The following is a 26069-nucleotide window of genomic DNA, read 5'->3' as shown; positions in this document are numbered from 1 at the left end:
TATAAGTATATATACTACTTATATAAGCCTTTAGCTAGAAATTAATATTTATACTATTTATATCTTTATCTATATATATAGTATATATATTATATTCTATTTATTATATAAGAAAACCTTCTAATTAGGTGTTATTATATATATACTATATATATAATACTTACTATTAATACTATCTAAGAGTACTATATTAATTTAGCACCTTTATAGCTATATATACTGTATATATACTGAGGTAGAGGTCTATTTATAGCTATAAGATCTATTTATAGATAATATATATAAGAGATATATACTATATATACTTAGTCCTAAAGCTTATCCTCTTAAAGCTCTTCTTTAAGCTCCTCTTCTTTAAGCTCCTCTTACTACTACTACTACTAAGTAGTAATAGCACTTAGTATATTATTAGTATATATATAATATAGATATAAACCTTATAAAATATATATTATAATAAGAGTGAGAAGTAGTAGTAGTCTATAAGATAGCTAAGATATAGTTAGTATATATTAAGTATTAATAATATAAGAAATATATTAGTTAAAGACTTCTTAGTAGGAGTAATATATAGTTTTAAAATTAAGTTAGTATATAATAAATATAGCCTAAGTATATATAGAGTATACTCTTTAAAAGAGCTTACTTAGAAGGTAAAAAAGGTATAATAGCTTAAGCAAAAAGCATATTACGCTATATATATTATTAGTATATATAGGGTTACTACTTAATTTAGATTAAGTATATACCTTCTGCTTACTACTAGAGGGGGTGCTAATAGTAGTATCCTCTTATTTAATAGATTATAAAATTATTAGTATATCCTCTATATATATTAGCCTTAATCCTATTCTAATTAGAGTTATATTATAATTATAGTTTATATTACGTATTAAATTAGGTGAAGGTAAGTATAATCTATACTAAATATATACCCCCTCTATGCTCTAAACTACCTTAAAACCTATAGAGTTAGTATATAAGTTAGCGCGTAAGTTTAAGGATACTTTTAATAAGATAAAGAGTAATATACTAACTTAAATAGTTCTCCCCTTTAGCTTATAAGATAGATTAATTACTATAAGCTGAGAAATAGTAGTTAGTTTATATAATATATATAGTAAATAAATAGTAAGTATATAGTATCTTCTAGCTATATATATATATAACTTATATAGTAGAAAATTAAGCTGAACTACTAGTAGAAGATAGGATTAATTAGTCTATATTTAATATCAGCTATATATATATAGAAGGTATATAAGAATAAACTTATATTAAGGCTTCTATCTTTAAGGCGATCTTATTAATAAGGCTATTATAAAGGCTAATATTAAAATAGGTATTAGCAGAGTATATACTAAAGCTATATAAACTATATACTTAAGCTTAAAGGCAAAATATATATTCTTCTAGTTATTACTATAGACTTAGGTATAGAGAGTATTATATATAGTTAGTATATATACTAAGTATATACTAAAGATATAATATATACTTATAGCTAATAATACTCTTAATAAGATTTAGGTTCTACTTATTAAGGTTATAAACTACATACTATTAGTATATATATAGTAGGTATAAAAGATAGGTAAATAAAATATATAAGTATTAAGGTGCTATTAGTAATTATAGTAATAAAGCTATATAATTTATATTAATATTGCTTAGGTATATATAAGGAATATATAAGTTATATTATAAGCTAGAACTTATAGATAACCTTATATATAACGCTAAAGCTAACTTTAACTATATAGTTAGTATACTATTAGTATATACTTAATCTAAATAGAAGATAGATTAAACTTATATTAAAGAGTTAACTTTAGATATTTTCTTAGCTATATTAGGAGCTTCTATTAACTATAATAAGTATATACTTAGCTTATATAAAGTAACTTAAATATATTAGCGTTAATCTTAAGGTTAATATTCTTAGGATTAACTAAAAATATATTAGTAACTATCTATATATATACTTAAGGTATATTAGAACTTATTACTAAGTTTATAGTTTAAGTTATAATTTAAGATAAGACTTAGAATATATTAGTTTTATAATAGTTTTAATATATACTATATATATATTAGGTATACTATAAAAATATCCTAAAGTAAAGTGAGGGTTAACTATATTATTAACCTCTTTATTAATAAACTTCTAGAAAGATATAGTCTATATATAGTTAGTATATACTAAATTACTACTTAATTAATACTAGAATAAGTAGTTATATATATATTATGTAATCATTAAATTATATAGGTAAGGAAAAAAGAAGAAAAGTTTTCAACTAGGCTAGAGTAAAAAGATATAAGGTATATACTAAGTATAGCTTATACGTTAGAAAGGTAGGGATTAAAGCTATATATCCCTAGGGTAACCTATTAGCTAGGTAGGTGCTTCACTTAAGCGCACGTATAAGCATTAAAAAAATTTTACTATATAGGTAAGCATAAAAGGTATATAACGCGGAGAATCTATTAATCTAGCACTGCCACACCCCCTTAGGTGGATTTTAGACCCCCTAGCGAGCAGCACTCTGGAACGAATGAACGGCCTTTGGGTGACCTTCTTGGGGAAGCACAAGCTACACACAGCTTCTACTGGGATAGAATCACCTGCATGGACCTCCGCCGGATCCGTGAGCCAACCAGCTTCTGCTGACATAACTTTGCAGCGAAAGCTTCCCACCGCCTTCCCTTTTGAGCGGCAAAGGCAAATCTCCAATCAAGCGCGTCAGGTTCGTCATCGATTGGGCGGTAGTCGCTTTCCCGCAGCAGAAGTCTAGTCCGAGGACCTCCGCGCCGGCCTTTTGTGCTTTTGTGCATCTTCTAGCCAGATATCAAGAGAAACGGTCAAAATGTCGAAGAAGGCTACCAATTGGAAGTTGTGGGGAAAGATGATGCTGGGGTACGTGCAGCGCTCGAATGGGAAGAATGCTGAAGAAACGAATGACTGACAATGTGTTTGCAGAGGAGCGGCCATCTGCGTCGGCGGACCGGCCTTCACCATCTGGGTGACCCCGACCGAGGAGGAGCTCTTCAAGCGATACAACCCCGAGCTGCAGAAGAGGAGTCTGGAGAACCGCGAGAAGACGCAGGCCGAGTTTGACCATTTCGTCAACAAGTTGAAGGAGTACTCCAAGTCGGACAAGCCGAGTACGTTTACGGATGTTCCATGTGTCAAGGGTGGTTTTGCTAACATGTGCGCAGTCTGGACGGTGCGAGACGAGGACATCGAGAGGCAACGGATAGCGCAGCTTGCGGCGAAGAAGCAAAGGGACAACGACATTAAGGCGCAGCAGGAGGCCATGAGGAAAGAGTCGGGGCTGTAGAGTGGTGAAGCTTCCCATCACTGTTCAATGTCCATCGCGAGCGAGGACTGTATTATACATGACGGGCCAGACACCAGGGAGGTGCATATCATAATGGCTGTAAAACAACAGAAGATACCACGAAACCTATGAGGGCTGGTCAATGGCGTTCACGGAGAGAGCTTTGTAATTGGTTAGTCAGAGAAAACAGCGAAGCTACGAATCAAATGGAAACGACATCTTGGCTGTTCCAATTGTTGCATCGAAATAGCGATGTTGACGCTGCAAAATTTCGCGGACATGACCCCTCCACCGCCCCTCACCTCTCCGGGTGTGCTTCGGTCAGTCTCGGTGAGATCACACCACGCAAGCCTCGGCACATACTATTTCCGCAAGCGAAGAATCTTGGCACGCACAAAACATCCATCTTGACATTGACCATCACCACAGCTCAAGCGGCTCAGCCTTACGACATAAGACGGGACATACGAACGAGTTACGGGTAAGTGAAAAATTCCCCGGCATCGCCAGTGCACCTGTGCAGCTTTTCCCCCCGGCCGCGAAAAAAATTTCTTGGTTGGGCGGCTGGTTCTGCCCGCCGTCGCCTGCGAAAACGAGAGACCATTTTGCTAATTGCCCTGAGGTACCCGCGCACAGCTTCCCTAAACCCGCCCGATTTCCTTCCACCTTACCACCCCCCACTCCCGCCTCAAACCACCACCACCTCCCCCCTCCGCCAAAAACACCACCGTCGATATCGCAACCATGTCGGACGTCCAGGAACGCCTCAAGAAGCTCGGTGCCTCCGCGCGTATCGGTATGTTTACTCTTTGAGCTCTGGAATTGATTCCCCCCGAGCAGGAATCGCTGTTTGACTCGCAGAGCAAGGCTGACAAGGTTGTGTGCGCAGGGTATGTTGTGACCAATCCGCGAAAATGACCCCTCACCACACCTGCCCCCAGCTCTACCTCCGAACCACGAGAGAAAATTGTCACCACCAGACAGAGCACGATTCACCGAAATGCGGTTTTGCTTTTGATATGGGAACATCAGATGGCTAACGTACCGATCCCGACAACAGCGGCAAGGGCACCCCCCGCAGAAAGGTCAAGCGCGCGCCTGCCCGCTCCGCCGCTGACGACAAGAAGCTCCAGGCCGCCCTCAAGAAGCTCAACGTCCAGCCCATCCAGGCCATTGAGGAGGTCAACATGTTCAAGTCCGACGGCAACGTCATCCACTTCGCTGCCCCCAAGGGTATGTCACCATCCCGTCCCCGTGCATGAAGCTGTCGCTGCTGCGGTGCTGTGCTGCTGCCGCACGCGCTGTTTGTCACTTGAGAGAAACATCCCGCTGAGACCTGAACCAACAGTCCACGCCGCCGTCCCCGCCAACACCTTCGCCATCTACGGCCACGGCGAGGACAAGGAGCTCACCGAGCTCGTCCCCGGCATCCTCAACCAGCTCGGCCCCGACTCCCTCGCCTCCCTCCGCAAGCTCGCCGAGAGCTACCAGAACATGCAGAAGGAGGGCAAGGACGGTGAGGAGGACGACATCCCCGACCTGGTCGAGGGTGAGAACTTCGAGAGCAAGGTCGAGTAAACAGTTCCCGGGCCGAATTGAGGAGAAACATTTCTGGACCTGATGACACCAACGACAAAAAAAAAAACGTAAAACATTTTCAAAATACAAAGCGTTTTTGTTGATGATCATCCCGTCTGTCCCTCTCTCTTTCTTTTGCCCCTAGGGGAGTTGTCGTCGAGATACCGGGTCCCCGTGGAAAGAAAAAATGTTTTCAGCGTGTGGATTTTTTTACAAAGGAATTTAAAAAAGGGCAAAATTTCCGCGCAACATACTCAAGGAGCGACTGACACGACTGTGCCCACCGTCTTTTTTGCTCTGGGCGAAGCTGGAGGATCTCATGAGGGATTGGTTCAAAGACGAAGGTCTAGGGAAGAAGCGTGATGCCCTTCCGCATGCGATACCGAGTCTCTGCATAATGAAACATTGCAAAGCCTGGACATATGGCATGTTGTCTAACGTGATTGTGTATTCATGCGTATTTCTCCCCTGTCATTGGTATCATAAGCCCACCACTTCGAGGTCACCTCTTGGGCAGCTCAAACTTGTCATCCCCGACATTGGCAACCCAGCCAGCCAGAGCCTCCCTCCTCGCCTCCATCTTGACTTCCCGTCTCGCCGCAAGCATCTCGCTTCCTTTGACATCCGCATACGTCACCCCAGCCAGCGCCCTCCTCAACCCGTCCCCATCATCTCCAAGTTCTTCCGCAACAGCAGCAACCTCCTCCCACATCCTCCGCCTAGACATCGCGCTCGCGCCCCTGGCATCAAACGCCTTGCGGCCCTGCAACACGCCCCCCATCGTGCCCTCGTCAAGCCCGCCGGCAGTCCACGCCGCGGCCAGATTACTCGCCGCGATCTTCTCCGCGCGTGCCTTCACCTCCCTCTTCGAGAACGCAAACTCCCTCTGCGTGGTGCGCACCTCGAACGGCGCGAATCTGTACCCGCCCCGCCACGCCCGGCCGTTGAGGCTTGCCATGCGACCACGCGCGGAGAAGGCCCTCTCGCACCCGGCGGCGGAGTACTGCGTCTCTGGCAGGATCAGAGATGAAAGGTAGGCGTTGCCCGGGTAAATGAGCAGCGAGGTTAGAGAAGAGAGGAGGGAGGTGCACTGCTTCAGGGCGATTTTGTCCGAGCAGGATTTGGACATTGTGGGCGGGGCGTCACCGCGCGCGGGCTTGCGGCGGACGACGCCGAGGCGGGAGAAGTACGCGCGCCCGGGGAGTGTCGTCGTCTCTGCGCCGGGTGCTTCTTGTTCAGGGGCAGTGGCAGAGGAAGGTGAAGGTTCATCCCACGGCGAAGCGTCCTCCTGCGCGGCCATGGTGAGTTCCATGCTTGCGTCGCCGCAGGGCGCTTCGGAGCAGTACATATGCAGCGCGACTCCGTCCTGTATCGCGAACGGCTGGGGCGCGTCTGGGGATATCTCGTGATGTTCACGGCGTCTGACGAGGGATGGCTCCCCTGACAGGAGTTGGCGGCATTCATCCAGCAGGTGCCGGTTGAAGGCGCGGATGGCGAGAACCTCGGCATGCCAGTCGTGGAGTGCGTTCCCCTTTGCCTGGGGGAGTTTGGCGGCCGGGAGACACTTCATGCCTGTCCTGCTGGGTGTTAGTCCGGCTCACTCAAGATTGGAGGCGAGTGAGGGATGATTTGAGTATTGCCATTTCATGCTAGATACATCGTACGCCTTGTGAATCTCGCCAAATTTCATCAAAGAAGTCCCAATGCAAAACACCATGCAACGCCCAACTTACGCAAGAGACAGACACGTCAGGACACCATCCCGCTCAGCAACGATGCCGCTCAGGGGAACCCACTCGTGCAAGCCATTGTCTCTGACCGCAGGCTTCCTCTTGGCCGGCAGCTCACCGAACCGGCGCAGGACCAAGTCAGCAACGGCATCCGGGTCCGCGGCAGCCATGCGTTGCAAAAGCGGTCGTGAGACTCTCACCCAGCAACTCATCCCGTTCGATGTAAGTGACCAGCAACCTCACAGAACCACTGAGCGGGCGCGGGCGGAACTCGTGCACCGCCACAGGGCATCAGGGCAAGCACCAGCGCGCCACACGGCAGGCACACAAGTCGGAGCGCACCTTCCTTCCTTCCTTCCCAGTCCGCGCACGTGATTGGCGCTCTTAAGCGAACGACGGCCGTCGCAGAGTGGGGCACCCAGGGCTTTACAACCACCGCACTGAGGGAAGGAGCGAATTCCCCACAACACCGGCCCAAACCGCACCGCCCGCGCGACGTTGCGAAAATTGAATCTCAGCAAAAGAGCGTGACGCCTTGGACTTCCTCCTTCGACCTCCCCCCCATCACCGACAAGTCAGCCAACGTTCGCATTCAATACCGCCAATGTATGTTCTTTGAATCCTTGCTGCGGTTCCCTACGTCCGTCCCCTTTTTCGAAGACACTTTTCGCTGTTTTTCCCACGATCGCCGCGCCGCACCGCGCCCTTGCCACCGAGCCATGAGTCGACGTCACTTTGGTGTATCGTGAAGGATTTTTGCGACTGGACGACGGCTCTTGGGCACTGGGTTACGGTCGGCATCGTGGGAAGGAAAGAAGTGTTTGCGAAGGGACCTGGACGGATGGGAAAGATGGTTTCAATGTGAGGAGGCTAGCTGACAATCGAGAAGATGCGCACGTACGACGATTCGTTCTCGGGCCAGAGAATCTACCCTGGAAAGGTACGATAGAACCACCATCAGCCAGCTCAGTGCAATCCCCCGTCTCCGCCCACGCCAAACCCAACGTCTTCCCGTCGATCAGTTGTGCAGGATTTGGAGGGGCAACGCAGAAGGAAATCAAATGGGACACGAATGGACGAGAGCAAGGACAACGACGACGATCGACGGGACCGATGTTGGGATAGCAGAGGCAGACTGGGACCACTGGGCAGGCATATCACGCATGGTTGAACAAGGCGCTGACGAGAACTCTGAATACAGGGTAAGCTCTACGTCCGTGGTGACAGCAAGATCTTCCGTTTCCAGAACGGCAAGTCCGAGTCCCTCTTCCTCCAGCGCAAGAACCCCCGCCGCATCTCGTGGACCGTTCTGTACCGCCGCCAACACCGCAAGGGTATCTCTGAGGTATGTCACCCTTCGTCCTTCACCCCGAGGCAGATTGCTGATTCCCCCCGCAGGAGGTCGCCAAGAAGCGCACCCGCCGCACCGTCAAGGCCCAGCGTGCCATCGTTGGTGCCTCCCTCGATGTGATCAAGGAGAAGCGCTCCATGCGCCCCGAGGCCCGCTCCGCCGCCCGCGCCGCCGCCATCAAGGAGTCCAAGGACAAGAAGGCCGAGGCCAACGCCGCCAAGAAGGCCGAGAAGGCCAAGAACGCCGCCGCCGGCAAGGGCCAGACCGGCCGCATCGTCGGCAAGCAGGGCGCCAAGGGCTCCGCCCCCAAGGTCAAGGCCACCACCCGCTAAGATGTCAATCTCTCTGTCTTGATGGAGTAACTCAGTGAGGGGGTTTATGGTCTTTTTTTGGCAAGGGAAGCGTGTGGGCACACCAAAAAGCGAAGGGGAAATGCATTGCGGTTTCCACCGCCGCCGTAGCCCGGCGGCGCGGCCTCGAGACGGGGTTTGGCGAGGAATGTAAATGGATCAAAATACGAAACGCGTTAAAGCCAGGTCCAACCACCACACACACAATCTGGAGTCGAGGGTTCTTTGTGCTTTTGACGGCTGGTTCTATAACTACACAAATCACGGTAGCACGGAATGCATGGATTGTCCCACGGGATTACCAAGTTAAGACTTGTCGTCATGGAGCGGTGGGGTGATGTTCGTGATGCTGCCCTTGGTGGGATGCTGTATCTGTGAGATGATGAACGTGATGCCTTCGTGCCTCCAAGCATCGATGACCTCGTCCCACGATGGGCTTACATGTAATCTCGCCCAAAATGTTGCTGCCGTCCGAACAGCGCCGCCTCAGCCGGACTGTCCTACCGCCAGACGATGGATGGCCCGACTAGATGGGAGCCATAAAATGCTTTCCCAAGGGAGGCCAGACAGTGCCATCCTCATCCAGCGCGAGTCCTCCGTCAAATAACCCGTGATTATCCATACATCGTCAACGTGACCGAGACGCTTCACCACGCGACGCAAGCAGAGACAAACTGCGAGATCAAAATCGAAGAGGCGAATGAGGACTGATACCGCGATCAACCAACCATCCATCCATCCCACCTGTGCCGCGAAATCAGCATGGTACAAAGTCCGTCGAGTTGCCCGTCATACTAGGTACGCTTCGTCCCTCTGTGCTGTTGGACACTGCATCTTCCGTCCCAGTCAGACATCATCGCCCCTCACGTTGCAAATCAAGACATGCACATATCAATCGGACGAGAACCAGATTCCCGCTGCGAGCAATCTCTCACACATACCCCACAAGCTGGAAATAAAATGAACCCCTTCCGCCGTTCGTAGCATCTACCCATTTCCTACCTACCCGCAACAATTGATGCAACATCCGTCCAGCTAAACATGCAGAAAGCCAGTGGCATTGCAGCGCTCATACAACGACACAATATGACTCGGCATGAGATGAACCACACCACGCCCAAGCAATCGGATCACCCAACCTTGATGTCCCCCGCGCACGAATCGGAGGACCAACCCCGGCCCCGCGTCGGATTTCCGAGCTCCCATCCCCCGCCGGAGCACTTGGACAACTCAACGCACATCGACCCCTCACCTCACCTAGCTCTTATTCCTTCAGCAAAGGCGGCATCTCACACCAACGAGGGAAAAGATGATGATTTTACTCAAATTTCATTGCTCTAAATTCTAAAGAACGAAAGAGGGGGAATGTCTAAAGAACTTTTTGTCTCCTTTCGTCTAGGCGTCTTTGTCTAATTTCCTCCCTTTTCTCTCTAATTGGGGGTTGTGTGTCATCTCGTCATAAGCATTTTATCAAGACCTGCGGCAGGACCTTAGATGGCCTTGAGGACGGGCTCGACGGCAGAGACCTCCTGGCCCTGCAGATCGGGCTCCTTCTCGGCGTAGATGATCTTGCCGTGGTCGACGACGATGGCGTAGCGGGCGGTGCGCTCGCCGTGGTTCCAGCCGATGGAGGTGGAGAACTCGGCGTTGTTGTCGGTGCAGAAGATCTGTGGGAGGCCGTCATGTTAGTCTCTACTGTCCTGAAAGTGTGTATTGTGAAAGCTAAAAGAGGACACAGTTGCCCGATGATGTGATTTTTCTGCAACGATCAAGCTTCCTCCTTCTCCTGTGGTATCATAATCGATCACTGGCGGAGGGGCTGACGAAAGTGGGCTGGCGGGGTGGGGGCAATCATTTTTATCGGAGTCGGTGAGGGCCCCACGGAAGGAGGGGGAGGGGTAGACAACAGCAACAACCATGGAAGTGTTTGATGATGTGGCAGGAAAGAACAGCAACCGAGAAAAGAACTCACGATGAAGTCGTCGGTGACGTTGTTGGCCTTGCCCCAGCCGGACATGACGTAGGGGTCGTTGTAGGCGAGGAAGATGACCTGGTCAACGCCCTTGGCCTTGAGCTCGTCCTTCTTCGCGATGTAGCCGGGAAGGTGGGCGGCGGAGCAGGTGGGAGTGAAGGCGCCGGGGAGGGCGACGATGATGACCTTCTTGTCCTTGAACTCTGCACGGGGAGGCAATCAGCATCGTGGCCCAAAGGACGGCAGAAGCAGAGGAGAGGAGGCGCGGCGTGACTTACCCTTGGCGGTGTCGTACTTGATGGGGATACCGCAGACCTTGAAGTCAGAGGTCTCGGCCTGGTAGGGGATGTACTGGAAGTTGACACCCTCGGGGAACTGCTCGCCAGCCTTGATAGGAGCCATTGTGAATGTGGTTGGGTTGGTGGTGATGGGGAAAAGGTTGAGTGTGTGTGGTTGTGAGTGAGTTGGTTGAAGGAGAGAGGGAGCAAGTCCGGGGGAGGAAGAGAGAAAGGAGCTTCAATTAGTAGTCTGAGGCTGGCACCAGGTTTCGTAGCAACGGCGGCAAAGAAGATCGTCGAGTCAGGGTCCCGCGCTGAATTCTGCGAGATTCCACGTCGAGGGAAGTGGAGCTGCGCCGATGATTTGTATTTCTGTAGATAGGCGCGGGGCGGCCACTCTTTCCTGGGACGGTAGGCCCGGTTATGTTCGACGTGGAAGTGGCCTCCCCTCCAGTTGCCCCTCCACTCCCCCCGAAGACCCCCCGCGGCAGCTTCCCTCGGGTCGCCGCTCCTCTCCTGCCTGCTTCTGCAGTTTCTGTGACAAAAAGAAGTGGGCGCAGCTGCTGTGTGAGGTGCTGCTTTCCGCGCCTTTACAAGTAGGCTGGTCAGGTACCTTGCATTCGACGCGGCGGAATACGACGGGGATCCAACCTGGCCCGGCCCCAGCCATCACGATGAGATATTTCCAGTAAAAACTTCCGGCGCCGATAAGACGGCGACGGGTACCTCAACTAGGGTGGGATACACCAAAAAAACCTAATTAAACATTTGCTATCTTCCTGCACGTTAGACACACCAAGGACCAGTTTGCGCACCTCTTTGGTCCACAGGCCTAGACATGACGCAAGACCGGCCGTTTATGCCGCGTCCGTTTGGATGTGGCACGTCGCCCAAACCTCCGATCCCCGGCGCGCCCCTCGTGGTCGACCTCCCCGGTGGGGGCCGCGCGAAGGCCTCTGAGGTCTCGGCCGTCCGAGCTCACACTGCCTGTCTTTCGGCCCATCCCTGGGGGCCCTCTTCGGAGTTAATTCGCCAAGCCCTGGCAAACCACAAATTGATTTGAGTTAGGGAGAAGTTTGGTTTGTCATCACGGGCAAGGATCGGGACGGGTCGTCGAGATCCGGCGCGCCTGATTTAAACATGTGTTGATGATGTGCAGAAGCTACAGAAGCGTTCGTTGCGCAGTCGTCCAAAATCGCCGGGCGAGGTACCGAAATGCAGCGTTCCTGGCTGGTACCTGATTCACGGTGATGCGCCGTGCGCCTGATGTCGCCTCTGTCTGGGCGCGGCCGGCGTCGGACCCTGACTAACGCCTGGCTGCCACGATGTCAGATGATGCAAAAGAAATGAGAAAAGTTTTGAATGCCTTCAGCCTTATGACTCTGCAGCTGCAATTTTTAGAACTCGCCGCCGTCCTTCGTTCACCGAGACCAGACCCCGCGGCATCTGCCCAAATCCCCCAAGGGCGTCGGTGACAGCTGACAGACACCGATATCCCTGTCGGATCGTGCCGTGATTGGTCGCTTCGTCCGTTTGTTGCGTGCATCTCCCGAACTCACTTTTGCGTCATATTCGTATATCACTTGCGTTCGACGCAGTCCAGCCCGCCAAAGCATCGTGCAAAAAGACGTTGTTAATAAGGAATCAAAACAAAAAGCTGTGATTATGGCCACGCAAGACGAATCACGACCTCCCTTCCCGCCCTTCACTGAGGAAACGGCGAGGATCAAGGTCAAGGCGGCCCAGGATGGTTGGAATACCAAGTCCGTGCTCTTCATCTCGGTGAACGCAGAAGTCTGACAAGCGCAGAAACCCGTCCAAAGTCAAGATGGCGTACACGCCAGACACCATCTGGAGGAATAGGGACACCTTCCTGCAGGGCCGAGACGAGGTCGAGCAGTGGCTGACCAAGAAGTGGGAAAAGGAAAATGGCTACCGCCTCCGAAAAGAGTTATTTGCCTTCACCGACAATAAAGTGAGTGACGTGCCGAAAGATTCCGATTTCCAATTTTTAAAAAGGCATGGCTGACGACGTCCAGATTGCTGTTCAGTTCTGGTATGAGTGGCATGACGAATCGGGCCAGTGGTGGCGGACCTACGGCCTGGAGGATTGGACCTTTGCAGAAAACGGCCTCATGCGCAAAAGGCAAATGAGCGGGAACGACGTGAAGATTGAAGATGCGCAGAGGTGGTTCAAGGACGACGTGGATGTGAATAGCGTTGACATCTCCGAAAAGCACTGGTGATGCCCGAAGATGTCTACTGATGGGCGCCCCTGAGCTAAGGTGCTGTATTGAACAATGTCTCATCTTTCCCGTCGACTAAGGTGTTACGGCGGCGGATGAAAGGTATCAGAGACTTGTCGTCCCGAAACTATCGAATCGGGAGAGCATTTTCGTACCACAAACTTCATTAGGAGTAATCCATGAGCGCCCATGAAAATTTATGTTGTTGTTTAAACATGTTTCGTTTGCTGCAAAACATGCCTGCCGCTTTGACGATCCAAAGCCACCCACGTTCAATGTCCAGATGCGAGACACATCTTTAAGTCTTCAGAGACATTCGCATTCTTTCCGGGCTTCCATTGTAAACCGCTCACAAGTGATTCACGAGGAGGAAACGTGCTTGCCTGGACAGCCACAGGCTGCAGACGTAACCCAGGCCGTCGGCGAGAACCTGTGTCCATACAGATGGAGAGGACGGCGCCAGCTATGGTGGACGTTAGCGCAGGAACATGCCGGATATGAACCCTGCTGATGTGAGGAGTTGAGATCGTGACAGAAGCTTGGCGCCACGACCCAAAGACACGGACTGGGGCAGAGGCGCGAGCTCAGCAAGAAGAGCGGCCCCTGCGGGAGAGCAGAGCCAACGGTCCAGACTGTGGAATGAACCAAGCCCAATGCTAGCTCCAGATACTGCTTATTCGTCGCCGCACCAACCGAAACGTTCGTCTAACTCGACTCTTTTTGGCTCGAGGATGGCCGCAAGCTGGCTTGGCAGTGAAAACGGTGAGGTCAAAGGCTCACTCACCGAGAAGACGCGGTCGGCGCAATGCGGACAATATGGACACCCAGCTGCCCCGATAGGCGAGCCAATGCCAGTCGTAGCTGGCATCTGTCCGGGAGATCCCCCTCCTCGGACCGGGAACAGCGTCGCAATCGGGAAAGTGACGTGTAGCCCGGCACAGGGATACTGTGCAAGCTGTCGCCGCCTGCCCCGATGTAGAGGGTCGCTTCGGCGCAGAAGCAATGATTTGCACCGGGATGCCATCAGCTCTCCGAGCAGCATATCGGTACCAAACTTGATCATTGACTGGAAGAATGTGAACGACACCATTGTCTCTTGAACCGTCCAGGCCGGTGACTACAGCACCTTCTGTACTGCGTATCCTTGCGTCTTTTGTCGCCTCTGTAGTCCACCCTCCCATCCCGTAACTTTGAGGGCCAACTGCATACTCAGAATGTGGGTGTCGTTGGATACGCTCCATTGGGTCTCCTGGCGCGACGTTGAAGCACGACTGGGTCATCGTTTCTCCCCAAAAATACTGGTCAATAAGGAAGAACCATTGAAGTCCGGTCCATTCGGATGACTAGTCAATCGAGTTGCACGGACAGGGCGTGATCGGGAGCGCAATCGAATCGGTTGTCGCACCGCAAGACAAAGGCGGAGGTCGGCGAAGGTAGTCGGCGAGGCTAGCAAGATAGCCAGGGTCGAGGCGCTGGTGCCAGTTTTCTTTGACGATGGAGTCTCCCGGCCTAGACCGCATTTAGTTGGTGTTTGGACGCAACGAGCTGGAGATTTTGCCGGTCAGGGTCTTGATTGGCTGTTTCCTTCCAGCAGGGGGTTGATGGAGCGATTCGCGAGAAGACATGATCGAGGTGCCCTTGGTCAGGGAGCAGGAGACAGCGGTTGGTGCAGACGTTGCCATTTTTCTCGTATCAAGACCGACAACCAACAAGGTTGCATTCGGACATGTATGGGCATCAAAGGGCCGCCATACACGGCGACGAGAAACGACTTCGACGGACATGAGCAATGCCAAGCGTCGATTATCCCCCTGAGAGGCAGCTGGTGAATCAGGTGCGTCGATCTGGCCCTGGAGTTCGGCTCGTTGCGATCAAGGACCATTGTTTCTGTTAAACCTCATGATAGAAACGTGGGTGCGGGCACGCGATCTGCAGGTCGTTTGTTCTCGGGGACAATTGTATGACAGGGCTGAGCAGGACAAAGTCAAGGACTGGCGCAGAGCAACGGCGAAGGTTTGGGGTCGATATCGACACTAGAGAATGCGACACGATCGATGGTCGGAGAGTCCTTGTCGGGCTGACAGGCGCTCCCACGACGATGATGAATGGTTGGGTGTTGATGCCACTGGTGTTGCAGTTGGAAGACGGCTTCACACTTGGACGGGAGCTTTCCTCGGTCGTGCCTGGTTTGACGACGGACTGGCAGGCACAGATCGAGGCTGGATCCAGCAGGGGCAAGGACAGGGGCAGGGGCAGCTCTTGGCCCCAGCTCTGCACCTTCTGCGGGAAGCAGATGTCTGGATCTTGATGCAGAGCAGCTGAGGGAAGGTTCTCACCGGACAAGCGCCCACCCCTGTTTCCTGTTTGGATGGGTGGCAGGAGGCAGTCACTGGTCCGTGCACCTGCCTCGGTCAGCAGAAGCAGCACAGACCATGTCAGCCCGAACTTCTTGCCCCTTGCTCCTGCTGCTTGCTTTTTGGCGGCTGGCTTCCTCTTGCCCCTCTGAGGTGACTGACTGACTTGCTGAATGAAGCCTGAGTGAGTGAGGTAACTGCTTGTGTTTCTCCCTTTACGCAAAGTGAAAACAAGCAAGCCTCCAAACGCCTCACTCGACACCACAACCACACAGTCCCAACTTGACCAGTTGTCTCCTCCCTCTCCACTGCCTGTTCCCAGCTTGTCCTGCCCGCCTCGCCTGGGACTAGTGGTGGACGAGGCGGTTGTGCTCGTTGAGCGACCCTCTCCAGTGGCTCTCCCTGGTCCAAAGTTAGATTGGACGAAATGCGGACTGCCAAATGCATGACCTTCACCTTTCTTTTGTCGCGAGATATCGATTTCGGTTGGTTACCAGCGCGCCGTCTTTCTTTTCTTTTCCAGAAGATTTTCGTAATGGATGATCTGACCGACCCGCTGAGACTGATGAATTCAGCATCATGCCTTGCTACCTGACCTCGGCAACAAAGACGCGCCTGTACCGTACCTGATGATACGTCTCAGACCCTGACTCTCTGGGTGGCGCTCTTTCGCCCGCAACAGACGACGCCTTTGGTGATGCAGCCTTGGGATGGGAGGCGGCGCCCAGCTCGTCATAGTGCTGAGAGCTACCGGTAGCTCCCTCCCGTTCGGGTCCAGCCCGCTGGAGTCATGAGGAAAACGGACGGCCCAGCTTCCGGACATGGCCTCGATTGCCTTGGGGTCCCTCAGCTCGTTGAACATGAAGATATTCGTGTCAACCACGGCCTTTGCCGAGTCGACATCCACCAAGCAAACAAAAACCACCAAAAAAACATCAGGCTGTGGGTTTCTCCAGCCCGAAGCCGATCTTCTGCAGTGCCATGGAGACTGCCGGGATTGACTGCATGTTTCTCATTTCCATCCATCTATCCCAAGCATGGCAGCCAGATTCGAGGGTACGGAGTGGTCACCAAGAAAAGCAAGCCCAGCTCGACTGTCTCAGCTGTCGAAGCCCTCCTAACTCGTTCGGGGAAGCCCGCGATGCTAGTGCCAGTCCGGCTCTACCAATCACCAACTGCTGCGGATGATCAGCTGGGATTCTGCCGCATTGGGTCTTTCGTCACTTCTTCGTTGGAGATGCGCCTGAACAGGACGCAGCGGCGTTGACGAGGCGTCGCTCGTTGCGCGCACTTGCTTTTCATCGATCGCACTTGCGGATGGCTGCGTCTCCCGAGTCGTCAACGACCGTCGCTCCCTAACGTAGCACCTTCACCTTCGACTTCAACCTCACAGACGCTTGCCTTTGCAAGACGAGAAAGATGCAACGGCCACCGTGTCGGCCATGAACCTTGAATTCTCTGCTTCAACAAACACTCGATGCAAGCGGCTAGCGCTATTCTTCCTTCTCTCCTCGGCCGACGGTCAACACACCCACTCGCAGCCATGTCTCTCACTCTAATACATTGCGTCCACTCCAGTCCGTCCACGCTAGTACATCTGCGTCCATCTCCATGCCTGCCAAGTTCCTCTTGATATCAGCATCACTCTTTCTCAAGGCCGAGAAGAAACCACGCCCCACCTCCCATGTTGTCCTCGCCCACTCTCGTCCGCCAAAGACACCAAACGTGTGGCCGCCTCCTCCATCCGGTTCCACCGCGACCCCGGCGCAGGCCAAACTTCACTTTGTGGATTGGTCCAGCTTCAGCCCTCTCCGTCAACGGAAGCCGGCCAAAGCTTGACAACCTGGTCTAGCCGTGATGGCTGTATGGGGTCTGGCCGTCTCGCCCGTCACATCAGCTCCGGCCCAATATCTGGGGATACGCGGAATGCAGGCTCAGGGCTGCGCATATATCACACCTGCCCTCCCGCCGTTCATTCCTTCCCAGACACCCGGTTATTCCATCGCTACTCCAGTCTCACCAACCACGAGGCGAACACCAGTTCTGATCTTGCAGTAGCTTACAGTTCGCTTCATCAACAACTACCTAACATAGCTCTCTCGTTCCAGTGCGGTCCTGCTAAACGTCACCGTCAACACTCACTCAATCTTGCTTTCACCTTATACCGATACTCACAACCATCCATCTTCCCTCAACCAACTCTCGTCGCGACACCTAGACCCTACGATACTCTCGCCAACGCGAATCATCTACCTCAACGCCATCCCCGACGAATCCCTAGTTCATCATGGGCCTTCTTCCCCTCAGCTACCGCCGCCCTGTCTACGTCACGGGCACTTCCGTCCATGGAAGCTCCTCTGACGTGTCTGACAGTGGCGACGAGAAGGGCAGCAGCACCACCTCCTCTTTGAAGTCTGGCAAGTCTAGTACTCCTGCCGGAATCCCCGAATCTTTGGCCTTTGACAAGATCATCAACGGCGGCACATGCCCTGTAGGTACCATCTTCAGCATCCCAGTGATCGTAACTGACTCGTCAGCCCTGCACTGTTCGCGACTTTATGAATTATCTCGTCTACATTGAGCTCGCCGCCGAAAACCTCCAATTCTTCCTCTGGCACAGAGATTACACAAAGCGTTTCCAGGAGGCAAAGACTTCGGATCTCGCCCTCGCACCCGAATGGACCACAGCTCAGGAGAACGAGGTCCTCCAGCGCCTGTTCAAGGACAAGTCATCGCGTATGCGCAAGAGGCCCGGTCAGGAGATCTTCAAAGGTACCGACTTTGAGAAGACCGGTGTTGCTGCCGCGGTCGTCGAGGACCCCAACCCGTTTGGCACCCCGCCGCACACCCCCCCTCAAGATCAAGAGTCGGTTTATACGGGCTCCAACGGTGTTTCAAACGCCGACTCCTACCGCTCGCAGGCAAGCGAGGCTTTCGCCGCCATTGGCGCCAAGCAGCCATGTAAGTGACCACACCTCGCCATCATATCATCTGCTAACCGCCCCAGTCACGATTCAGCCTTTCCGCGAGGAGATTGACCGCGTTATTGCCACTTACATTATGGATGGTGCTCCGCGACAGTTGAACCTTTCAGCCAAGGACCGTGATGCCACCCTTCACGCCCTCGCCACGACTACCCATCCCTCGGCTTGCCGCATCGCGCTCAAGGTCGTCGAGGACTCGCTCCGCAAGCAGAACCACCCCAACTTCATCCGCTGGTCGATTTGCAACGGCAACCCCGCCCGCGTCACCTTTGCTCGGGCCCTTGGTGTCGGTCTGATTGCCGTTGCCTTTGTCGTCGCCATCTTGATCACTCTCAGCCGCGCTCGCCGAGGCTGGCGCGCTCTGGCTGCTATAGGCTGGGTCCTGGGCATTTCCACCCTCGTGGCTGCATACAAGGGTATGTGTGTCGTCTTGCACGGCATGCACCACCGCCACGTCCGGCCTTGGGAGCTCTTCGTGGACGAGGAGACCGATGATGAGAAGCGTAGAGCCTCTCTTGACTCATTCGGATCCTCCAATAGTTTCGAGTCGGAACCGTGGATCGTCAAGTACGAGAAGCGCAACATCATCCGCAAGATCTTCGATCGCGAGGTCTGGATCGAGGAACCTGCTCTCCGTACCATTCAGGACACCATCTTCATCCAGGCCATGCTCTGCGCCCTGTTGCTCGCTGGTGTCCTCACCGGCATCTTTGTCGCCATCCCCCACCACGGCTACTTCTAAGCGAGATCGATCTCAATGGATGGCTGGGACCCTCCATCTAGCGAGTGTTGTTTACGCTTTTACAGAGAAGACTGCGTGGAATGGAAGTTTGAATTAGAATACCAATTTGCTTGCACGGCGTCTATGGATGGGGAATATGGCTAGTAGGGTGTTTTATTTGTAACATTTAGTTCAACATGATGAGTAATCATCAAGTCACTCATTACAAACATAATCTTGCGCATTCCCATGGTGATTTTTGTTTCCCTCTGAATGAACATTCCTTTCTGCTGAAACAACGCCCCAAGCCCAGGATCTCACCCACGCCTGTGTCTCACAGGTCCCTGAGTACACCACGAGCCAAATGACGATGGTCTAGACTGAAGTTAACAGAAAAACAAGACATGACGGACAGAAGGAATGCATGTGCCAAAGAAGGTGGGGAAAGGAGGGTGACAGTCAATGTCTGAGTTGGGGAATGTTGGCTTCACTTGGCCATGAGCAGGCCACGTTTTCCGGAATCGGAAGGCCGGATCGGCGGTGATGTGGGGCTGTTATCTCTTTCCCGGACGGACTTAGTTGGTGCGTGGCGGGAGGGAAAGTGGGGACTGCTGCCCGGGCCGCGTGCGCGGGATGCGCGGCGGCGGATCTGTGATTGCTCGCCTGGATTTACTCCCATGCACGACTACATTTTTCTATTCTTGACCTTTTGTACCGGTATTTCATTTGGATCTTCAATCTTTGAACACAGCCCGCCTCTTGGCCGGTGCCGTTTGCCGTTTGCCGTGGCTGTGGTTGAAGAGATGGGAAGTTGCGGGTCTTGGCGTTCATTAAACCTTGGCGTCACGGGGTTTCGTTGATGTGGGGGGGTTGATTTTCAGCCTGCCTGCCGGGCCGCCGGTGAGTTTTTTTTTTAGTGTGAAGATTCGTAGTGTTTGGTCGGGGCGGGACCGGAGGGTGGGTCCACCTTCTTGGGGCCGGATGTGCCGAGGGATGGTATTTAAAGGGGGCTTTTCGCCATTTCTTGGCTTTGAGATTGGAGTATGCGTCCCGGGAACGAACGCTGCACACCACACGGAAACAGAAGGACAGAAGACGTCTGAGGTTGAACGACGACGCGACTGCACGCTTTTGGATCCGGGGAGTTCGAGATGGAGGGATGAAGGGGGGATATTTATCGTGTTGTCGATCCGATCGGAAAGAGACCATCCCTTTTTGAGAATCGGAAGCTTTGGGCGAGGAAGATTAGGAAAGGAGACGGGATTGAAGCGTACGGGACGACACGGCGACTGTCGGCCATGACGGAGGCTTGTGGGGGCTGGTTTGCCGGCGGGACGGGGGGGATTGACTCGATTGGGCAGGGGACGTCGGGGTCCGTTCCGAGGAGTGGGCCGAGGCCTGTGAGAGTCTTCGGGGTTGGGCTGTGAGCCCTTCGTTTGGTTGGGTGAAGCCAGAGGAGAGATGGGCATGGTGATGGTGACGGTGACCTCGGGGAAGAGATTGGGGCTGCGGGATGTGGGTTGACGGGATTTTGTAGGATTGGGCTTTTGGGTGTTTTTGGTGCGTGTTGATGGATTGGACTTTGATGCTACAGGGAATGTTTGGTTGTGTTTCCTGGGGTTTCGAGCTGTGCTTTTCTTTTTTTGCTTGATGCGATGATACCTTGGCGACGGGGATGATTTGGCTCTGCGGAAGGGCATATGATGGCTGATGGCGTCCGTTTTTGTTTGAGGGCATATGTTGTTACCTATTTGTCAATATCACCTGGTTTCTCATTCATGCTCGCGAAGCAGCCTTCCGGATGGCAAGGTTGATGAGAGCTCACTAGATTCCGGTTCAGTGGGCGAGGGCGTCGCCCGATTCCGGTGTTTGTGGTTCGGCATGTGCTGCACAAGATGCGTTCGAGCTATGCGCTTGCAGAAACTGTCTGTCTTGTGATCGAGTTGGAATTTGATGATGGATAGGTTTTGGAGATGCATGGCCCTAGGTACCTTGGATATTTCTTCGGCTGGCGGTTCCGCGAACATGCGGCGACGACCTGTGCGAATAGCATTAGATCCGACTGTTCTGACTTATGATCCCTTACCGACCTCCTCGCATCCGGGTTCCGTAGTAGCTGAAGACGATGAGCTTCGGAGCTGCGAAGCGATGAGAACTTTCAGAATTTCTGCCAACCGGATCGTTTCCGATCGGACGAGATAGACTAGAAAAACTCTCCCCCAACGTGTACCGAAACTTACTTGCACCACCACCATCAGCAGGCGCACATCGGGAGTTTAGCGGGAGGTTTAACGTTGCTCAAAACTGGGACGAGTCCCGACAAAACTCTATTCTTTGTCTAATTTGAGCATCTATCGAACTTCACAAAACCCGTTCTATCGCCTCCAAAAATGAAAAGAAATGTTGTTGAGATTCGTCCGCGAGGCCCTGGGAGTTTCATCCATACAGGGGCGTCATCGTGCGCTCGCCAAGCTGGCTCAAACCGCCGTAGACGGGGAACCATCCCATATCCCATGTGGTAAGACTAAGCTTAGTTGCAGCAGCAGACCTGCGGAACAACACGTTAGTAACCATATTCAAGGCCGAGCAGGCGCTGCGAGAACGTACCTTGTTACCGCGGCCAGACTTGGAGTTGCTCTGGCACTTGAGCGCAGCGCAGGCGGAACCATCCTTGTCAGGCTTGTTGCAGGTTCCGGCGGGCGCGCCCTGGCGCGCGACGAGAAGAGAGGCCTCGTCGACGGCGGAGAGCTCGTTCTTGGGGCCCGGGGCGGGGATGGCGACGGCCAGGGTGGCGAAGAGGGCGGCGAAGACGGTTGCGGCGCGCATTTTGATTATTGAGGGAGTGCTTGGGTTTTTTTTTTCTACCAGAGAAAAATAAAGAGAGTGGTATTATTTGTGATTGTTGAGTGAGTGAAGACTGTCTGTTGCTGCTGCTGATGTGGAAACGAGAGGTAGACGGAGAGGAGGCATCGCCGTGGTTTATATACAGCAAATTGATCGACTCGTGTCGTTTGATCTCATGAGACGGATCATGGGGCTTCAGACGGGGTGGAACTCCCTCGCAGCGACGGAGAGGACCGATCCAAACTGCTGGGTAGCCTTCCCATCCTTTCGTCTCGCCTTGCCCCCCGTGAGCGGTAGGTGCCCATGTCGCAGCATGATGCGAGGCCTGCCGAGTTACGCGAGTCGCGAACTTTAGTTGCGTATTATGTGGGCTCCCTTCTCTTCTCTACGTCTTTACAGAAAAGTGTCCGGCTGAGGTGGTAAGAGCGGCCCAATCAGGTAACACGTCGCCTGTCTTTGGTATGTTCTGGACGGCGGCGCTCGAACCAAGCATGAAGACGCCGTACCAAGTTTCAAAAGATGGGTGGGTGAGGGTTGGGATTGGGCAACCCCACGAGTCAAGACTTGGCGCTGCGGGCCTGGGGGCGACCCTGATGTTTATTTTTGGGGGCTGAGTTGAGTTGATCGCCGCCTGCCTATGTTACACGATCTAGAGCAACTTCGTCCGATGATGGGATACACACTGCACACGTTGTCTGAACCAGCGCGCAGGTGCCTCTCATTCTTTGAATTTTAGAGTTTTCTCACAGCGATTGGATCGTGCGCGCTGCGGTGCCAGTTTGCGTCAGCTTGTTCCAGACGTTTTCCTCTTTTCTCTTCTGGAAAAGATGAAACTACACGCGACAAGCGCACATTCCACGTTTTGTCGGAGGATTTCTCTCTTGGTGAGGGCGCACTGGGTGGCGCACGCGCGCGTTTCGCAGTACATCCCAAGACCACGTTTGCTCCCACGTAACAGTAGAGGAATTTTACATTTAGAGTTTAGGGCGTTGTTTGCCGCCTAACCGACTGGTGAATGCTACGACCGCGGAATCTTCGTTAAAGTCGGCTTAGAACACATACACGCAGCTGTGTTCTCGTAGTCTTGCCGAGTTCCCGTCGGCGGTATTGAACTGGCCGGTTGGGTGATGGAGACGGATGGACCAGTTAGATGTGCTGCTGCAGCTAAGCGACTGCCTGATGCGGAAGGAGTTGAACAGGGGCTGACTGCATGGCTGCGAACTCTCTTTGAGTATGGCGAGATGCGATGCATGCGAATGGCTCGTTGAAGAATATTTTGATGGCTGTAATGGCGATGTTTACTGATCGTGATAGTTGTTGCATTCTCATAGCTGTGATACAGACTTCCCCCTATCAGCACGTCACAGACCAAGTCGTATCGTACGGCGCGCATATTAGTGGGTCGAAGGGGACCCAAACTCTATTCGAGGATTCGCAGCAATGATACCCATTCTGACAGGCGCAGAAGAGAAATGTCTCGTAGGATATTTCCGTACGGGGGACGGTCCATTCCGTGCGCTGGGCCCCTGAACGCGGAAAAGGGGGTCCCACGCGTCGCTCTTCTCCGGGTCCGCGCGGGAATACTCGAAGGCGGGCTGCGGATATGATGATGTGGACAGCAGTATCTCAACGACAGCCAGGGGCTTGGCGATTTGGCTGAAGGTGTGATGAGGTTCACTCTCGCTGTTTTGAGTTCTGAGAATGATTCCGCTTGTTGATCTGGAGGGTGTAGTTTGGGGTTGTTTGTCTGGACGAATAATCAAAGACCATCAATCTGCATCTGGCTGATTCGCAACGTCACGTTATTGCAGTTGACTCTTGGGATCGACAGGAGTCTCTGCTCAAGTTGATCTGTGCCCTGTTGTCAGCAACTCGGATTTAATCCGGTGGCAAGCAAAGAGCTGATGCCTGCAAGACTGGGGCTTTGCAACACACCCTTACTCAAGTTCAAGTGTGTTCATCCCTGTCAATGGTCAGTAACCCAAACACGTTGAAAAGTTAGAAGATTGTGCCTCTCCTTAAACAAGTTTAACGGAATACCAGCAATTAAGAACTCCCAGGTAATCTCTTTAATACATCTAGACTGCGTTTCACTCAGAACTTGCTCTTTCTTGTAGGGCCCTATTCAGCGGCGCACCCCTCTAGTTAGCCGGCGTACCCCCTCTATAGCTGATTTTACCTAGACTCTAATACTAGCCCTCTACCCTACTTATTACTAAATTTTTAGTATTTTCGTCTATACTTTATTAGTACTACTATTACTAACTATTTTTTAAGGCTATTATAATATTATTATAAAAAGAGATTAAATTTAAAAAAGAGGAAGCTATTACTATATTTAGTACTATATTAGTAGCTTCTACTAATTTTACTACTACTAACTTTATCTTTTTTAATAACTCCTCTATTATTAGTAAGGGTAATAATATTACTACTATTAACTTTAGTTTTACTTATATTTATATTATTAAATATAATAACTATAGCTTTATTAAGTATACTTATCTTATTTTAAATAAGAGATTTCTCTCTAAAAAAGCTACTTATAAAACCCTACTTACTACTTACTTTACTAATAGCTTCTAAGTGTATATTATATAAGTTATATATAGCTTTTAAAAGAAGACTTTTTATTAGTATACCTATTTATTATACTATAATAATACCTAAATAAGGTAATATAAAACTTAAGTTTATACTTTAAAGTATTATAAAAGTTTCTTTTATATAACTTCTTACTTATAGTAAGTTATTATTTAACTTAACCTTATTTATAGTAATTACTTTATTTATAGTATATTTAATATACTAAAGTAGCCTAAATATTATAACTATTATAACTATAAATTTTTTAATATTAACTCTTATTATAAGATATATTAACCTCTCTTTATTAAAATAGTGCTAAAAATTATATGCTTCTAAAACTATAGTATTTAACTTATCTACCTCTTTATAGCTTTATATATAGAAAGTACTTAATATAATATTATTAGCTACTATAATATTATTAATATCTTTATTTACTACTATTATAAAAAGCTTATTAACTATATACTAATTAAGTAGCTATTTAACTAATTAGATAACTTAGAGAAATATTAATATTACTTTAAGTAGGATTCTAAGAGCTATATTATAGCTTTTTTTATAGTACTATAAATAGTAGTTATTTACTTTAAAAGCTACTTTAATATCCTACTAATAGATTTAATATATAAGACTAATTGCTTTAATATACTACTTTTTAATATATATAGTGCTATTAGTAATAAATAAGCTTTCTAAGTTACTTCTTACTTCTTATTTAGTAAGAAAGAATATAATTATAAATAAGTAGTTAATACTTTTATTAAACTACTTAAAGACTATAATATTAATTACCTATAAATTATTTATACTAATTAAGAACTTACTTTTATTAAAGTTTTTAATACTAGCTTTACTTTCTATAATATACCTTATTTTCTTTACTACTAATATATTAATATAAATATTCTTATTAAAACTAAATATTACTTCTTTTATATTATAAAAAACGTTAATAGTAGTATTACTTACTACTTATAGTTTATTTAGTTTTTTAAAGATTAAAATAATTTCTTCTATATTAATATGTAAAATATATATAACTAATAAAAAGCTATTTTTAAGAGTACTAACTATTTTAACTTTATAGTTAACTATACCCTCTTTATATAGATTATATTTTAATATAAGAAGCTAATAGCTTTTTAAACTAATTAGATTACTTATTTTAGCTATATTATAATGTTAATTATTAAGTCTTTTTATACCTCTATTAAGTACTAAGTTTATTACTATATTAGTAATTTTAAGAGTATTTTTTAGAAATTAGTAGTTTTTTAAGATTAATAGAATAATAACTTAATATAGTATATTAAAATATATAAAAGTAAAGCGCTAAATTAGCTTAATAAAATCTTTAGTAAAATTAAACGCTATATCTATAATAAAATACTTAATAACTTCACTAATAAGCTAGCTAAACTAATAAAACTAAGTAAGAGTAGCTTAATATAAACGTTAAAGTATACTTATAAACCTTACTTAGTTAATAAGATATATAGCTTACTTTATTACTATATTTTCTAGCTTTATAAGTAGTAAAGTTAGCTACTACTACTTAAAAAGATTTACTTTTATTAATTTTAGATTTAAAAGCTATTTTAATTTATAATTAGTACTACTAGCTTACTTCTCTTTAATCCTCTATAAGTTAAGGCTAAAAGCTACCTTTATATTATTAAAAAAGCTAGTAATATAACTTCTAAATATAATACTTCTTACTTTAAG

The 26069-nt window shown here is 49.3% G+C and overlaps 8 protein-coding genes across 8 annotated transcripts; 5 read left to right on the top strand and 3 right to left on the bottom strand.

The window, feature by feature from the left end:
* Positions 1 to 2870: 2870 nt before the first annotated feature.
* cbp-4 (Assembly factor cbp-4) lies at positions 2871 to 3344 on the top strand (the record flags this gene model as incomplete). Its single annotated transcript, XM_036644472.1, has 3 exons — positions 2871 to 2920; positions 2984 to 3168; positions 3223 to 3344. 3 exons carry the CDS (start codon positions 2871 to 2873, stop codon positions 3342 to 3344), a joined length of 357 nt encoding a protein of 118 aa, XP_036491172.1.
* A 744-nt stretch (positions 3345 to 4088) lies between these two features.
* npc-2 (Nascent polypeptide-associated complex subunit beta) lies at positions 4089 to 4922 on the top strand (the record flags this gene model as incomplete). Its single annotated transcript, XM_036644471.1, has 3 exons — positions 4089 to 4144; positions 4405 to 4577; positions 4693 to 4922. The coding sequence occupies 3 exons, from the start codon at positions 4089 to 4091 to the stop codon at positions 4920 to 4922; spliced, it is 459 nt and encodes a 152-aa protein (XP_036490557.1).
* A 502-nt stretch (positions 4923 to 5424) lies between these two features.
* Positions 5425 to 6822, bottom strand: CGCS363_v012621 (tRNA-specific adenosine deaminase 1; the record flags this gene model as incomplete). Its single annotated transcript, XM_036644470.1, has 2 exons — positions 5425 to 6499; positions 6656 to 6822. The coding sequence occupies 2 exons, from the start codon at positions 6820 to 6822 to the stop codon at positions 5425 to 5427; spliced, it is 1242 nt and encodes a 413-aa protein (XP_036491170.1).
* A 719-nt stretch (positions 6823 to 7541) lies between these two features.
* Positions 7542 to 8335, top strand: rpl-24 (60S ribosomal protein L24; the record flags this gene model as incomplete). Its single annotated transcript, XM_036644469.1, has 3 exons — positions 7542 to 7592; positions 7854 to 7997; positions 8051 to 8335. 3 exons carry the CDS (start codon positions 7542 to 7544, stop codon positions 8333 to 8335), a joined length of 480 nt encoding a protein of 159 aa, XP_036491171.1.
* Positions 8336 to 9843: 1508 nt separating this feature from the next.
* Positions 9844 to 10727, bottom strand: aspf3-0 (Peroxiredoxin Asp f3; the record flags this gene model as incomplete). The annotated part of the gene is made up of 3 exons (XM_036644468.1): positions 9844 to 10020; positions 10326 to 10528; positions 10604 to 10727. The coding sequence occupies 3 exons, from the start codon at positions 10725 to 10727 to the stop codon at positions 9844 to 9846; spliced, it is 504 nt and encodes a 167-aa protein (XP_036490570.1).
* Positions 10728 to 12268: 1541 nt separating this feature from the next.
* On the top strand, positions 12269 to 12849 carry CGCS363_v012618 (uncharacterized protein; the record flags this gene model as incomplete). The annotated part of the gene is made up of 3 exons (XM_036644467.1): positions 12269 to 12366; positions 12413 to 12578; positions 12643 to 12849. The coding sequence occupies 3 exons, from the start codon at positions 12269 to 12271 to the stop codon at positions 12847 to 12849; spliced, it is 471 nt and encodes a 156-aa protein (XP_036490569.1).
* Positions 12850 to 17490: 4641 nt separating this feature from the next.
* On the top strand, positions 17491 to 18929 carry CGCS363_v012617 (uncharacterized protein; the record flags this gene model as incomplete). The annotated part of the gene is made up of 3 exons (XM_036644466.1): positions 17491 to 17694; positions 17741 to 18164; positions 18211 to 18929. 3 exons carry the CDS (start codon positions 17491 to 17493, stop codon positions 18927 to 18929), a joined length of 1347 nt encoding a protein of 448 aa, XP_036490565.1.
* A 2509-nt stretch (positions 18930 to 21438) lies between these two features.
* CGCS363_v012616 (uncharacterized protein) lies at positions 21439 to 21734 on the bottom strand (the record flags this gene model as incomplete). The annotated part of the gene is made up of 2 exons (XM_036644465.1): positions 21439 to 21456; positions 21516 to 21734. 2 exons carry the CDS (start codon positions 21732 to 21734, stop codon positions 21439 to 21441), a joined length of 237 nt encoding a protein of 78 aa, XP_036490707.1.
* Between the last annotated feature and the right edge of the window lie 4335 nt (positions 21735 to 26069).

Source organism: Colletotrichum siamense, assembly GCF_013390195.1.
Source record: "Colletotrichum siamense strain Cg363 chromosome Unknown KSG_Cg363_contig08, whole genome shotgun sequence".
Classification (NCBI taxonomy): Eukaryota; Fungi; Ascomycota; class Sordariomycetes; order Glomerellales; family Glomerellaceae; genus Colletotrichum; species Colletotrichum siamense.
This window is presented reverse-complemented; position numbering and strand designations above follow the sequence as displayed.